This window comes from Hyperolius riggenbachi, chromosome 11 (assembly GCF_040937935.1).
Source record: "Hyperolius riggenbachi isolate aHypRig1 chromosome 11, aHypRig1.pri, whole genome shotgun sequence".
NCBI classification, from domain to species: domain Eukaryota; kingdom Metazoa; phylum Chordata; class Amphibia; order Anura; family Hyperoliidae; genus Hyperolius; species Hyperolius riggenbachi.
The window spans coordinates 146,462,207-146,478,207 of NC_090656.1; the positions used below are offsets into that span (position 1 = coordinate 146,462,207).

At 45.3% G+C, this 16,001-nt stretch overlaps 1 protein-coding gene across 9 annotated transcripts in view; it reads left to right on the forward strand.

The window, feature by feature from the left end:
• The window catches only part of KCNK4 (potassium two pore domain channel subfamily K member 4), a 716,641-nt gene that overhangs the window by 106,461 nt on the left and 594,179 nt on the right, over positions 1-16,001 (forward strand). For all 9 annotated transcript variants that reach the window (XM_068261285.1, XM_068261282.1, XM_068261287.1 and 6 more), the window contains exon 3: positions 9,825-9,942. In XM_068261285.1, coding sequence (XP_068117386.1) covers positions 9,825-9,942 — 118 coding nt within the window. The remainder of the gene's footprint in view (positions 1-9,824; positions 9,943-16,001) is intronic.

Sequence of the window (16,001 nt, forward strand, 5' to 3'; positions counted from 1 at the left end):
TAAACAGATCTCGCAGTACAGGAGGGCTAGGCAGAAGAGAGGTCAAATAACGTATTTGAGGTCAAACCAGGCAGCAAACAGTCGTAACGATAATCCAGGAAATAGGTTGGTACAGGCAGCAGACAAGGGAGGTCCAGTAAACAAGCAGAGTTTGAAATCCAGATAATCCAATATAACAAGAGCAGGTATACAGAGCAACCAGCAACCAGCAAGCTAGAGCTATCACGGGCAACATGCAACTGTCACGGCAAGGTTTAAATACTGACAGCATCCAATCAGTGGCCGGCCACATTATTATTATTATTATTATTATTATTAATTAGTATTTATATAGCGCCGACATATTATGCAGCGCTGTACAGTGTGTATATATATATCTTGTCACTAACTGTCCCTCAAAGGAGCTCACAATCTAATCCCTACCATTGCCATATGTCTATATTATGTAGTGTAAGTACTGTAGTCTAGGGCCAATTTTTTTAGGGGGAGCCAATTAACGTATCCGTATGTTTTTGGAATGTGGGAGGAAACCGGAGTGCCCGGAGGAAACCCACGCAGACACGGCGAGAACATACAAACTCTTTGCAGATTGTGCCCTGGCTGGGATTCGAACCAGGGACCCAGCGCTGCAAGGTGAGAGAGCTAACCACTACGCCACCGTGCTGCCCGTCCACATGCACACAACAGCCAATCACACCCAGGCATTAATCCTGTTTAATTGTCAGCTGACAGAGAGATAACCAGTACTTAGCAGCAAAACATCCTGACTGTGTGTCAGCTATAGCATACTGGTTAAGGGCATCGCCTCTGACTTGAGAGACCAGTATTAACCACCTGCCGACCGCCCACAGCTGATGGGCGACAGCAAAGTGGACGCCGAAAGGACCGCAATACGCTGAACGGCGGCGGCTCCTTTCGGCTCGTAGGGGCAGCGATCGCGTCACTGGTGACGCGCGCTGCCCCTGGCAACAGGGTCTGCCAACCCGCGACGTCATCCCGCTGGCCTGGAATAAGCGCCGGCGGGATGTTAACCCCTCGATCACCGCCATACAAGCGTATACTATGCTTTGTAATGTATACAAAGCGTATTATACAAGCTACCTCCTGCCCTGGTGGTCCCAGTGATCGATGAACCACCAGGGCAGGCTGCAGCCACCCTAAGTCACACCCAAACACACTGATCTGCCCTCTGATTGCCCACAGCACACCTCAGACCCCCCCTGCCCACCCCCCAGACCCCTGTTTGCACCCAATCACCCCCCCTAATCACCCATCAATCACTCCCTATCACTATCTGTCAGCGCTATTTTTTTTATTAGGTCCTAATCTGCCCCCTGGGGGCTCCTGATCAACCCCCCCCCCCACCCCTTAGATCCTCCCCAGACCCCCCCAACCCCCCCTGTGTACTGTATACATCTATCCTCCCCTATAATCACCCAATGATCACCTGTCAATCACCCATCAATCACCCCCTGTCACCACCTGTCACTGCAACCTATCAGAGATCAGACTCTAAACTGCCCCCTGTGGGCACCCAAACACCCGCCCACACCCTCAGACCGTCATATCACCACCAAAGTGCATTGTTTACATCTGTTCTTCCCTCTAATCACCCCCTAATTACCCATCAATCACTCCCTGTCAATATTTGTGAGCCCTATTTTATAGATTAGGCCCCTAACTTCCCTCTGGGGGCTCCTGATCACCCCCCTACACTCAGATCCACCCCAGACCCCCCCCCCCAACCCTGTGTACTGTATACATCTATTCTCCCCTGTCAATCACCCATCAATCATCCCGTCACCACCTTTCACTGCCACCCATCTGATCAGACCCTAACCTGCCTCTTGCGGGCATCTGATCACCCCCACACCATCAGATCACCCCCAGACCCACCGTCATATCACCACCAAAATGCATTGGTTACATCTGTTCTTGCCTCTAATCACCCCCTAATTACCCATCAATCACTCCCTGTCAATATCTGTCAGCGCTATTTTATAGATTAGCAGTGTTCTCCCCAGAAATTTTTTCCAGCCGGGTGGCATGACAAAGTAGCCGGGTGGCGTGCGAGGGGGGAATGCAACTCTGCTTACAGAATAAAAAGAGGATGAGGAGGCAAGCCGATGTACCTGCTAAGTACACACAATGCAATTTCCGGACAGATTTACTGTCAGATCGACAATTTTCAACATGTCTGATCTGATTTCCGATTTTCTGTTCACTTCAATAGGAAATCGTGCAGAAATCAGATAGGACATGTTGGGAATAATCGATCTGACAGTAGATCTGTCAGAAAATTGCATTGTGTGTACCTAGCAGATTGTTTCAGATTAAGGTGCTCAGGTCCCTTTTTAAGGAGACCTGAACAGAGAACTTTCTCTCTGCTCTAAAAGATGCACAACAGCATAAACTTTAAAGGAGAAGAATATGGAGACTGCCATATTTAGTTCTTCTTTAACAATACCAGTTGCCTGGCAGCCCTTTGATCTATTTGGCTGCAGTAGTGTCTGAATCACACCAGAATCAAGCATGCAGCTAATCTTCTCAGATCTGAGAATATGGTCAGAAACATCTGATATGCTGCATGCTTGTTCAGAGGCTAGGGTAAAATTATTAGAGGCAGGGGATCAGCAGGACAGCCAGGCAACTGGCATTGCTTATAAGTAAATAATTATGGCAGATTCCATATCCGTTTCTCTTCAGTTGTCCTTTAAAGAAAAACATTTGTTACAGCTGATACAAATGCTGCAATAAATCTGCAGTGTGTCCACTTCCTGCTTTCTTGGAAGCAGACATGTTAACATTCAGTGCTTTTTAAATGAGCTTATCTGCATTCATGTGACACAGAAAGATCAAATTAGACAGGCTAAACTGTGTAAATACAGGGTGTATTTCTCTGTTTTCCTTCTGTCCTGTGCAAGAGTTCAGCTCCAGTAGTGTCCCCAGTGTGCAGGGGGAGGGGCAGCACTACAGACACGATACAAAGCTGGGGCCAGGGGGAAACGCACACAGCAGGAGACAAGTGCACAGGGGGCTGCCTTTTTACAGACAACATGCTGTGCATGGCTGTGTCTCCTCTGCCCCCAAAGTAAATAAATAAACATGCAGAGGTCTGAAGGGGCATCACTTCTCCTGATCTCCGTGTCTCCCTCCTGCTGGATTAAACGTGCAGCTGCCGTTTTCAACTACTCAGGCATGTTGTTTACCTGCAGTCTGGAGGAGAAGGAAAGACTACGTGAGCTGCTCTGAGGCTGTCTCGGAGACCCACGTGGCTCTCATCTCACTCCTGGAAGCTGCTGCTGTGTGGGCGTTTTTTTGCTTTACCGCTCTCTCCGGTTTCATTAACGAGAGTGAGAGGCACCATAATAAAACAGATAATATTACTTGGAGAGCAGTAGGAAGAATCGGAGCAGGAGTCCCGCCCCTTACAACCCGTCCAGCCAATCCCTCCCTGTCTCACCATAACACTTGTGCTGACAGGCAGAGAGGAGCGCTCCTGCAGTGTAGTGTCAGCCTTTGCTACTGTGCGAGGCTGGCGCTGATTGAAACCAGGCAATGGAGCGCTCCTATGTGAAGTTTCCTAGAAGAAGCCCCAGGCTAGCACATGACAACAGGCGGGCGGGGCTTCAAATCAGCCGGGCGGCCCGCCCACCTAATTAGCCCTGGGGAGAACACTGGATTAGGTCCCTAACTGCTCTCTGGGGGCTCCTGATCACCCCCTTTCCCCCTACCCTCAGATCCACCCCAGACCCCCCCCCCCCCAACCCTGTGTACTGTATACATCTATTCTCCCTTGTCAATCACCCATCAATCATCCCGTCACCACCTTTCACTGCCACCCATCTGATCAGACCCTAACCTGCCTCTTGCGGGCATCTGATCCCCCCCACACCATCAGATCGCCCGCAGACCCACCGTCATATCACCACCAAAGTGCATTGTTTACATCTGTTCTTCCCTCTAATCACCCACTTATCACCCATCAATCACCCCTGTCACCACCTGTCACTGCTACCCATCAGATCAGACCCTAATCTGCCCCTTGCGGGCAACCAATCACCCACCCACACCCTCAGATAGCCCCCCAGACCCCCTCTGATCAACTCACCAGTGCATTGCTTTCATATATTCCCCCCTCTAATCACACCTTGAGACACCCATCAATCACCTCCTGTCACCCCCCTAGCACTCCTATCCATCTGATCAGGCCCTAATCTGCCCCATTTTAGAAAGAAGACACCCCAAGGTATTTCGTTAGGAGTATGGTGAGTTCATAGAAGATTTTATTTTTTGTCACAAGTTAGTGTAAAATGACACTTTGTAAAAAAAAATAAATAATAAAAATCAATTTCCGCTAACTTGTGACAAAAAATAAAATCTTCTATGAACTCACCATACTCCTAACAGAATACCTTGAGGTGTCTTCTTTCTAAAATGGGGTCACTTGTGGGGTTCCTATACTGTCCTAGCATTTTAGGGGCCCTAAACCGTTAGTAGTCTAGAAACCAAATGCCTCAAAATGACCTGTGAATAGGACGTTGGGCCCCTTAGCGCACCTAAGCTGCAAAAAAGTGTCACACATGTGGTATCGCCGTACTCAGGAGAAGTAGTATAATGTGTTTTGGAGTGTATTTTTACACATACCCATGCTGGGTGGGAGAAATCTCTCTGTAAAGGACAATTTTTTGTTTTTTTTACACACAATTGTCCATTTACAGAGATATTTCTCCCACCCAGCATGGGCATGTGTAAAAATACACCCCAAAACACATTATACTACTTCTCCTGAGTACGGTGATACCACGTCTGACAATTTTTTTGCAGCCTAGGTGCGCTAAGGGGCCCAACATCCTATTCACAGGTCATTTTGAGGCATTTGGTTTCTAGACTACTCCTCACGCTTTAGGGCCCCTAAAATGCCAGGGCAATATAGGAACCCCACAAGTGACCCCATTTTAGAAAGAAGACACCCCAAGGTATTCCGTTAGTTGTATGGTGAGTTCATAGAAGATTTTATTTTTTGTCACAAGTTACTGGAAAATTACACTTTGTGAAAAAAAAAACAATAAAAATCAATTTCCGCTAACTTGTGACAAAAAAATAAAATCTTCTATGAACTCACCATACTTCTAATGGAATACCTTGGGGTGTCTTATTTCTAAAATGGGGTCACTTGTGGGGTTCCAATACTGCCCTGGCATTTTAGGGGCCCTAAAGCGTGAGGAGTAGTCTAGAAACCAAATGCCTCAAAATGACCTGTGAAATCCTAAAGGTACTCATAGAACGTTGGGCCCCTTAGCGCACCAAGGGCTTGATTCAGTAAACGGTGCTAACCCAGTTAGCATGCCTAAAGACTTTGGGCGTGATAACTAGGGTGCTAACTGGGTCAGCACCGTTTACTAAATTTACATCGCGCGCAAAGTCCCACACTGAAAACTTTGCGTGCCCACAGGTGCGTTGATGCGCCTATAAGGTCGCATTGCGTGCGACTTTTAACGTCACATGGTGCGACATTAAGGTTGCACCCAATGCGACCTTATAGGCGCATCGGGTGCGCTGTTTTTGCGGTGCGCACGCAAAGTTTTGCGCATGGGACTGTGCGCGCGATGTGAATTTAGTAAAGGGTGCTAACCCAGTTAGCACCCTAGTTATCACGCCTAAAGTCTTTAGATGTGAATTTATCATGCCTAAACTAACTTTAGGCATGATATAGGGCTTTTCACAGGCGTGCTAACACTTAGCACGGTTTACTGAATCGAGCCCCTAGGCTACAAAAAAGTGTTACACATGTGGTATCGCCATACTCAGGAGAAGTAGTATAATGTGTTTTGGGGTGTATTTTTACACATGCCCATGCTGGATGGGAGAAATCTCTCTGTAAATGGACAATTGTGTGTAAAAAAAAAAAAAAAAAAATCTCATTTACAGAGATATTTCTCCCACCCAGCATGGGTATGTGTAAAAATACACCCCAAAACACATTATACTACTTCTCCTGAGTACGGCAATACCACATGTGTGAACCCTTTTTACAGCCTAGGTGCGCTAAGGGGCCCAACGTCCTATGTGCACCTTTAGGCTTTACAGAGGTGCTTACAATTTAGCACCCCCCAAAATGCCAGGACAGTAAACACACCGCACAAATGACCCCATTTTGGAAAGTAGACAAGACAAATAACATTTATATTGCGCTTTTCTCCTGGCGGACTCAAGTAGACACTTTAAGGTATTCAGAGAGGGGCATGGTGAGTCCGTGGCAGATTTCTTGTTTTTTGTCACAAGTTAGCAGAAATGGATACTGTATTTTCCTGCGTATAAGACTACTTTTTAACCCTCGAAAATCTTCTGGAAAGTTGGGGGTCGTCTTATACGCCGAGTGTCATTGATGCCGGGTGATACACCCTATCCTGTTACCGCCTCTCAGATCTCCCTGCTGAGGGAGCGCAATCTATTCTTCCATACCGCTCTGATAAACAGGTAGACAAGGAGAGCTGACCAGTCGGATCCACTTTAAGGAGATTTGACCAATGCAACAAGTCAAGTGACTATATACTGGGTAACACATACAGTACAGCACCAGTATCTGTTCATACACAGCACCAGTACATGATTTTTTTAATTTTAATTTGGTGTGTGTTGAAAGATGGGTAGTCTTATACGGCGAGTATATCCCAAACTCCATATTTTAACTGGAAAAGTTGGGGGGTCGTCTTATACGCCCAGTCGTCTTATACGCCGGAAAATACGGGTACTTTTTTTGTTTGTTTTATTTTTGTTTCAAAGTGTCATTTTCCGCTAACTTGTGAAAAAAAATAAAATCTTCTATGAACTCACCATGCCTCTCAGTGAATACTTTGGGATGTCTTCTTTCCAAAATGGGGTCATTTGGGGGGTATTTATACTATCCTGGAATTTTAGCACCTCATGAAACATGACAGGTGCTCAGAAAAGTCGGAGATGCTTCAAAATGGGAAAATTCACTTTTTGCACCATAGTTTGTAAACGCTATAACTTTTACCCAAACCAATAAATACACACTGAATGTTTTTTTTTTTTTTTATTAAAGACATGTAGCACAATAAATTTGGACAAAAATGTATACAGAAATTTTACTTTATTTGACAAATTTTATCATAGAAAGTTAAAAAAAAAATCATTTTTTTGACAAATTTCATGTCTTTTTTGATGAATATAATAAAAACAAAATCGCAGCAGCAATCAAATAGCACCAAAAGAAAGCTGTATTAGTGACAAGAAAAGGAGGGAAAATTAATTTAGATAGTAGGTTGTATGACCGAGCAATAAACCGTGAAAGCTGCAGTGGTCTGAATGGAAAAAAAGGCTCTGGTCCTTAAAGGGACTCCGAGCTCATAAAAAAATGAAAGTTGTACTCGCCTGGGGCTTTCTCCAGCCCAGTGCTGGTCGGGAGGTCCCACGACGGTGTCCTGGCTCTTCTCCTTCTCCCCGCTCCGGAATGGCTGACAGGCCGCAGCCCGGGCGACACTCAGCAGAGTGTCGGGCTGCTCCTTCCGCATATGACGCGGATTACGTCACGCCGGCCGCTTCGCGTCGGCCTGTCAGCCATTCCGGAGCGGGGAGAAGGAGAAGAGCCAGGACGCCGTCGTGGGACCTCCCGACCAGCACTGGGCTGGAGAAAGCCCCAGGTGAGTACAACTTTCATTTTTTTATGAGCTCGGAGTCACTTTAAGGGGTAGAAAGACTGTGGTCCTCAAGTGGTTAAATCCTAGCCAGGGTCAGCGTCCTTTATATTTATTAGATAAACCCCTGCCTAAGTGTCAGCTGACGATCCTGTCAGCTAACACTACCTCTGTCGCCGCCTCAGACCATACTGCGGCCGAGAGGAGCGAGACATCCGCCCACCAGTATGCGCGGAGCGATCCCCAGTGTGCGCGTCACCAGCGGGGGATGGCAGCCGTCATGCGGTAGTGCCTGAACGCGACCCGCTCTTGGCAGAGTCGGCCACGTCGCTGGATCCCAGAGGTAAGTCCCTTACATGAGCCTATATTTTTGTGTCTGAATGCTTTTGGCTCGGTTCTTTCTGCAACCTCATGGTGAATCAGAACTCGTTGGAGCGTGTAAGGGGCTACAAAGAACCAAAATTCCTCTTACTAAAATGTTAAGCAAAATGAAAGTTTGCCACAATGGGCTCTATTCATAAAACTCATAAATGACTTATCACCTAATTGATAAAAATAACTTTTCACTCAAAGTAAGTTTTTCCTGATTAACTTCAATTCAATATTACTTTTGTTACCTTAATTATAATTATATTTTTGCTCTTTGGGAGCTTAAAAATGTAACATAGATAAGGGTAAAACAGGTGAAAACTTTGTGAATCATGCCCAATATATCAAGAGATAGATTATGGAATCTCTAATAAGATTAGTGTGGTTTGCCTTCTTAAACCAGAAGGTATCAGATTGGAGTAAGCATATGAGGTCTCCCATGTTGCATCATTGCTGAATATGCAAATCATCCTTTGTTGTCCCAGCAAGCTAACCACACCTCCTAAACCACTGGAATGCCATGATGTGTCAGCTTGTTAGTCGTACAGAGCCACAATAATTCAACACGCATACAGACTGTTTCGGGTTGCTTGATCCTCATCAGTGCATGACATGGATTTCGGGTTGCTTGATCCTCATCAGTGCATGACTATGGAGTAGGACTTGAAACCCTCAGTTAGACTACCCAGCGGATACATTTCACACAAAAGCCTGTGGTTTAAACTCAACAGCTCTGGTCTCCAACCAGATCACAATGCCACGTTGGAAGAGACAATGCGGTGTCTGCTCTTTTTGGCTGTTGATGGTCCAACTCAATGTTATCTGAACCTTACGGATTCCACAATTCTATTTGTGATTTCTGTTTTAAGGTGAAATTCAATAATTACTAAAGCCAGTAATTTAGGCTCCTGTAGCGCTTCGGTAAAATGTCAGCCACATAGAATAAAATGTCAATTGCGGCTATAGTTGTGCCCAGTGGGTAATTTAGTCATTAGCGGCACCCATTAACTGCTTGCCGACCATGTGATGCTGATGGGCCTGGCCGCAGCCCCAGGACCGCCTAACGCCAATCAGCGTAAAGTCCTGGGGCTTCGTTTTGCAGGAGATCGTGCACAGGCTGCGCGTGCATCCCCTACTTGGTAACTTCGCTCCACCTTCAGTCGCCCAGAGGCGCTTGCCGTTAGATGGTGAAAAACGCCATCTAATTACCGTGTACAGTGCTGCGATCTACAGCAGCGCTGTACTGGGGACAGCCGCTGCTGTAGTATAAAAAAACAAACAAACAAACACTGGGGGGGGGGGGGGGGGGGGATGAGATCAGACCCTACCAACAGAGAGCTTTGTTGGTGGGGAGAAAAGAGGGGGGGGGGAATCACTTGTGTGCCCTTCTGTGCGGCCCTGCAGCTTGGCCTTAAAGCTGCAGTGGCCTATTTTACAAAAAATGTCCTGGTCTTTGGGGGGGTAAAGCCTGTTGTCCTGAAGTGCTGATATCTTTGGAGAGGGATTTTTTTGGCGGTGAAGGTGGCACTGGTATCCGATATTGGGGTGGCGGTTTGGGTCGGTGTGTAGGTTAATGAGAGACTAGGGTTAGGTTTTGTGGCAGAAGGCTATAAGTAAAAATTACATTATATTGTCGTATTACCCATTGCCTAATAGAATAACTGTAGTCTTACCAATATTCTACTAGCGGCTTTCCCTGCCCTCCAGATTACACCTTTTTTTTTAATATGTACGCATATTTACTATATGAATAAGAAGTAGTATGCACAGTTAAGCGTCTCTTTGTCTCTTTAGCAGGTGAAAGAAGCCTTGAGTGCTGGAGCAGATATTGCAACAAATGGAACCAATGTTACCTCACGCTGGGACATCGGAAGTTGCTTCTTTTTTGCAGGAACTGTCATCACCACAATTGGTACTTGTCAATTTTAACTGTAGTGTTTTGGGAGTGTCTTTTTGCAGTAAAGGGAGATACCACTTTTAACTTACCATAAATGTACTACCAACTCCAGTACTTCACAAGTGATGTGTATTTTTATGTTACAAAATGCATTTTCTAGACTTCCTAAATAGTAATGCAGTAAGCGCAAAGTCAACTTCTTTGTACTTCATACATGTACTGTTTGTGGTTGCAAAGTGAGCAAAAATTCCAACCTTGCTGCATGAGTATTTAGCAGCACATGGCAGAAGACTTTTTAGCTAAGGAGCAGTCTGCACACAGTCTTGCAGGAACAAAATGCAAGTTTTATTGTTCCATTACTCATACATCCAATTTACATCCGACCAAAAAGGCTGATGATTGTTTTGGGGCCCGTGGTGTCCCCTTTGTCAAGGCCTAGGGCAGGAAAAACATGTACATGCTGTTGCAACATTTAAAATATTTCCCTAGTAAGATGTATGGTGCCAATATTGTATTTGGAAATAAAGGTGCAGTTTTTTTAAGTTTGCATCCATCACTATTTACAAGCTCATGCTTTAAAAAATAACAGTAATATACCCTCTTGACATACATATTAAAAAAAGTTCAGTCCCTAAGGTAACAATTTGTTTTTTATTTTTGCTTTTTTAATGCAAAAAAAAAAAACCTGGATACTGTGGGAGTGTGTGAGGGAAATTGTTAGTTTAAAATGTATGACTTTTTATTAAAGAAATTGTATGTAGGTGTAATTTTACTATTTGGCCACAAGATGTCCTGGAGCATTCATTTCTGTTGCATACTATTAGTATGCTAAACAGGAAGCAGTGCGTGGACGTGTAAGTAGTGTCTTTTGTGAATGACGCAGGCGCTCATTCACATGGGACATGGATACCTATACTGGGGGTACCTATTCCTGGCTACCTGTACTAGGGGCAGCTATGCTTAGCTACCTATACTGGGGACACCTATGCCTGGCTAATCTATGGTTGATGACCCAACACAAGGACACCAATGATTTCTTATGTAGGGTTAATGCACTACATATGCACTAGTACATGCCTACTACTTAAAATTCAGCAGTCATCCCCATATAAAATGATGTGTGTGCTGTGGTAGTTGATTGCTGCATTGTATACGGGAGGTGATTAATGCATTTATTTTGTGAGATGATTACTGCATTTGCTACGGTAGTAGATCAGTGCATTTTATATGTGGGGTGATTGCTGCATTGTATATGGGGGGTGGGGGGATGATGCATTTATTATTTGTGATGATTAGCTGATTACTGCATTGCTATGGTGCATTTTATAAGTGGGGGGATTGCCAGATTGTATACACAGGGTGATTAATGTGAGGTAAAGTCATTTTCATTCTTATATTGTTTGTACATAATACACAACATTGGCATTGAGAGAATGCTAATAATAGTAGTAATAATAATAGTATAACATAACAGTGATTCATTGGTCGATCAACTATCAATATAAGGGAGTAGTTGGTGGCTGGTACCTAATCTCGGACTCGTAGTGCTCGATAAATGAGTAAACTAATATGTGTTTGGGCTATTAGTTAAACTCAACTTCTAATGTCAGCATACAAATCAGTTGGCTAAAATGAGTATAGGTAATATAGGTGGTATAGCTTTAATGGTGCCCATACATGATACAATAAAAACGTTCGATTTTCCTGTTCGATCTAAATGATCCAATCGAATAAAAGTTGAAAATATTTTTTTTTTTATCAAGAAATTCGAGCGATTATCCAGTTTTTTCGAGAAAAATCTGATTGGACATGCTGGAAAAATCTTTATATTCGATGTAACGGAATAATCGAACTAAATTATCTAATCGAAAAAAATGAAAAATTGTACCATGTATGGCCACCTTAATGATGACAGCTGGAGCTGTAGTATAAGCAATAGGAGTAGTGTAACGATTGTGGAACTTTCTCCGTGATCAGCGCACAACGCGTGCGCTGACACGGCGGAAATCCTCCACAAGCGTGTAATTGCAGGCACCCAGCAAAAGGTGCTACGCACCTGTAGAGGGAAATTCCTGTTGGCAGATGGCGCTGGGGAGTGCAGAGGAACCAATCCTCTGTACCTCCACAAATGCCAGACAGGAATTGTACGAAGTGCAGAACGCAATCGCAAGACAGGCGATTGCGAATGAGAACGAGCAAAGGGACAGGTTGTATGTGTGTGCGCAAATCCAGTCGCCACCCCGCGACCACGCACACACAACAGCAGATATGAAATAGGAACGCAATCGCGAGAGGTGCGATCGCCAGACGTGATACAAGGCAGATCAGAACAGAATACGAGGGTAGCAAAGGCACAGCAAATAATACAATGAGAAGATTCGGAAAATAACAAACGCTAGCTAACCGCGAACACCGCACTCATTCGCAACAGTGCACGCGGTTATGCACGGTCTCCACGTGATAAGCACAATAGAGACAAGCACGCCTAACTAACCATCGACAGACAAACATGAAACAGAGGACGCGAACGCTTGCTTAACGGTTACCTCACCAAGCCTCCAGCAAGCGGTCGTAGCAGACAAGACAGACACACGAAAACAGGGACAAGCGAGAGATAGGATCCACAGCACTAGCGAAAAGTGGCTAGCGCGATCCAGGTACAGAGTAGCAGAACAGAAGGATCCACAGCACTAGCGAAAAGTGGCTAGCGCGATCCCAGGAGACAGAACAGAAGGATCCACAGCGCTAGCGAAAAGTGGCTAGCGCGATCCCAGGAGACAGAACAGAAGAGATAGCTGGTAGCAACCGCTGCACCAGCTATACTCCAAGAACAGAGATCAGAACCATTTCCTGTCGACCACCGCTGGGACAGGACAACAGCAACAGAACAAACAAACAAACAGATAAACAATCCTAACTGCACTATGGAATCTGCCTAGCACAGTTTCCAGGAATTACTCTAAGCTGATCTTCAAACCAAGAGCATGGCTGACACTCTCCAGAGTGTTTCACAGGAAGACTCCTTATGAACAGCAAAGCATTGTGGGAAATACATAGTACTTATAGTACACGCCTCCAATGAATGTGGCCAGGCAATTTGCATGACAACGCATGCAAATTCCTCAGCAAGCAGAAGCTGCAAAACTGACAGAAGCTCTTCTTTCCAGAGTCCTGCAGCATGCAAACTTACACAATGGTCAAAAAGCTGCCTGCCTGCACAGGCAGCTGAGCAAATCATCACAGTACCCCCCCCCCCCCTCCAGGGTCGAATTCCAGACGACCCTCAAAAGTGCTATTAGCAACAGACTCAAACTGAAGACTCATGAAGGTCGGGACAGCCCAACAAAGTCCAATTCCAAAGTCAGTCCACCCGAAACCGACCTCATCGGAAACAGAAGCCACCGAAACATGCCCATCAGCACTACAAGTCTCAGCGTAACACATCAGGACTGTGGATACCAGAGAAGAAGCCACCGAAACTCTCCAGACAATACCCACCACCTTCCAAGGAGCGTCCGAAAATACCAAATCTGCCATACAAAACCTGTTCAAAGTGTCCCTTACAACACAAAAGCCACTGTTGATCTTATCCAGGGTACCAAGCAAAATTTCTCCCGGAATCTCCCAGAACCTTTTGAAGCTCCACAGAGATCCCAAGAGGGCAGAACAATCACCAGGCTCACATGGAGAACTATCAAGAACCCCTATGGAACCAATGACAATTCCAGACTCAGAATTACGAGGACACCCATCAAGATCAAGACTTTCAGGGACCACTTCTGGGCATGCAAGCAGGCAGGCTAAATCAGAACATGTCTCCACCGAGGAAGCATCTGAGTATGCTGGTAACTGAGGCACACTTGGGCTTTCTGGGTCACAGAGCACATTGGGGTACACCAGCACAGGAGAAACCTCCGGACATGTTGGGGAACTGCCAACCTCACAGTCCGACACGAGGAAACCAAAACCAGGACCGGGCAGAAAATCATCACGAGCAATGGTCTCAAGCACTGGACTTTCAAAAGAAGACTCGGATTCAAATTCGGAAATTTCTGTGACTGCAATATCATCATTGACTACACATGACTGAAGCTCCACCAGAGCTGAAAAGGTAGCCAGCAAGGCAGCAATGCCTACGGAAGAGGGCAACACCTCAGAAGGACTTGGGGGGCAGGAGACATCTCCTACAAGTTCTGCACCCTTTGGGAGGAACTCGGAGACCCCCAGAACATCAAACAAGACCTCAGGAACATCATTTTTCAAGTTTTCTAAGAAGGATTCTGTACTATCCATGTTACAGGGCAAAACCTGGAACTTTATTTTGTGCACAGGGCAGATGTCCCAGGGAAAGTTCCACCATAAACTGAGACTGAATTTCATCATCATGAGCGGAATGTACAGGAATATTCACTGAACCACACACTGACTCCCTAACTTTAATCTCGCTGCACCCAGAATTCTGCGTAGCAGTCAAACTAGCTTGCAACTCCAAAACTGCAGAAAAACAGGTGGGTAAAGTGGCAATACCCAGACGAGCCTCTAGGGACACTGCATGGGATTCTAAGCAAGGCCACATTGACTCATCCAGAGTACAGGATGCAGAATTAGCACTTCCCTCAGAGCAAGAAAGGGATTCACTAATGTCAGTGTGATTGGACATCATATTGTTATTCATGGTACAGGGCAGGCTCAGAGAAACTCTCTCTGGACCCAGCAACAATGTTTCAGAGTCAGATTCGCAAAACCGAAGCGCTGTCTCACTCTTAGATTCGGCCAACAATGTCAAATCTGAGGAGCCAGGACGCAAAACCTGCGAATCAAAAATCACTTTAGGTTGTGAAACTGACGCTTCCATAGCGCAAACCTCCACGATCTGCGGAGCAGACTGCAAGGCATCTAGGGCCGAAACGCTGGAGCAACTGTCCCCAGGCAACGGGCCCTTACAGGTGAGAACAGGGTGAGACAGAGACTCATTTGCAGAAGAAATAGCGACATCAACAGGATAAACTTTATTAGGCACATTCATTTTACTTTTGACGCTGCACAGTCGAGAAACTTTCCCCATAGCAGGGTCACAGATGGAAGATCTCTAAGATCTGTTTCTAAATGAAAAAGGATCCCACACATCCTTGAGGAAACCGGCAGACTCATGCCGATCACAATCTGCAGGAACATCCAAGAAACAGACATCAAATCGCACAGATTCAAACTGCACACTGTCAGGAGAGAATCCTTCAGGATTCGCACAGGAATCAACCACAGCGGCACACTCATTCATTTCAGATTGCACAAAGTCAAGACTCACATGCTTTACCCCAGAAAGGCAGGAACAATCATCTGACAACGATGTCTCTTTATTGGAATCAATCGGTTGGTGTGTGTGCAACTCATCCAAAATCGTCTGCCACACATAAATCACCAAATCCACATCATCCTTGTCACATTCATCGGAATCAATCAGAAGGTACATTGAATCGAGACAAGCATTCAAGACATTTTCGCTTTTTGCGATGTAAAAATCGCAAAAGGCTTTCCAATCAAAATCGAATTCTTCCAGCAAGGCCCCAACATCCCAGGAAGCAAATGGGGGTTCAAACAGGCCAGTATCCAAATAATCTCCATATGGGTGGAGTTCAGGAACAAGAACAGATTTTTTAACTGCTTTAATATAGTGTGCGATCCTACCTATAGCAGGATCCACATAAGCTTTGGATTGGGGCAAAAAAGCCGAAAACGGAACAACATCATTATAAACATCAATAGGGAGTGTTTTATTCTGATGCTTGCGTTTTTTAGTTTTTCTCTTTTTAGCCACTTTGCATGTCTGCTGTTTAAAACCTGAAGTGGCAACACACATTGAATTGATTGTCATACTGAAAGTTTTGCATGGAAGGGAAAGATCAGCTGACCTATCAGCAGCTACACAGTCAATCAGAGCAGGTGGTAAGCCAGGCAGTTTAAACCAGTGAGAGAATATCACTGCAAGAAACTGACACAGATTATCATTCCAAGAATTGGTTTTTAGCACATCATATGCCCAGGTGAACAAATCGTTTTTTAAAAGCACATAGGCA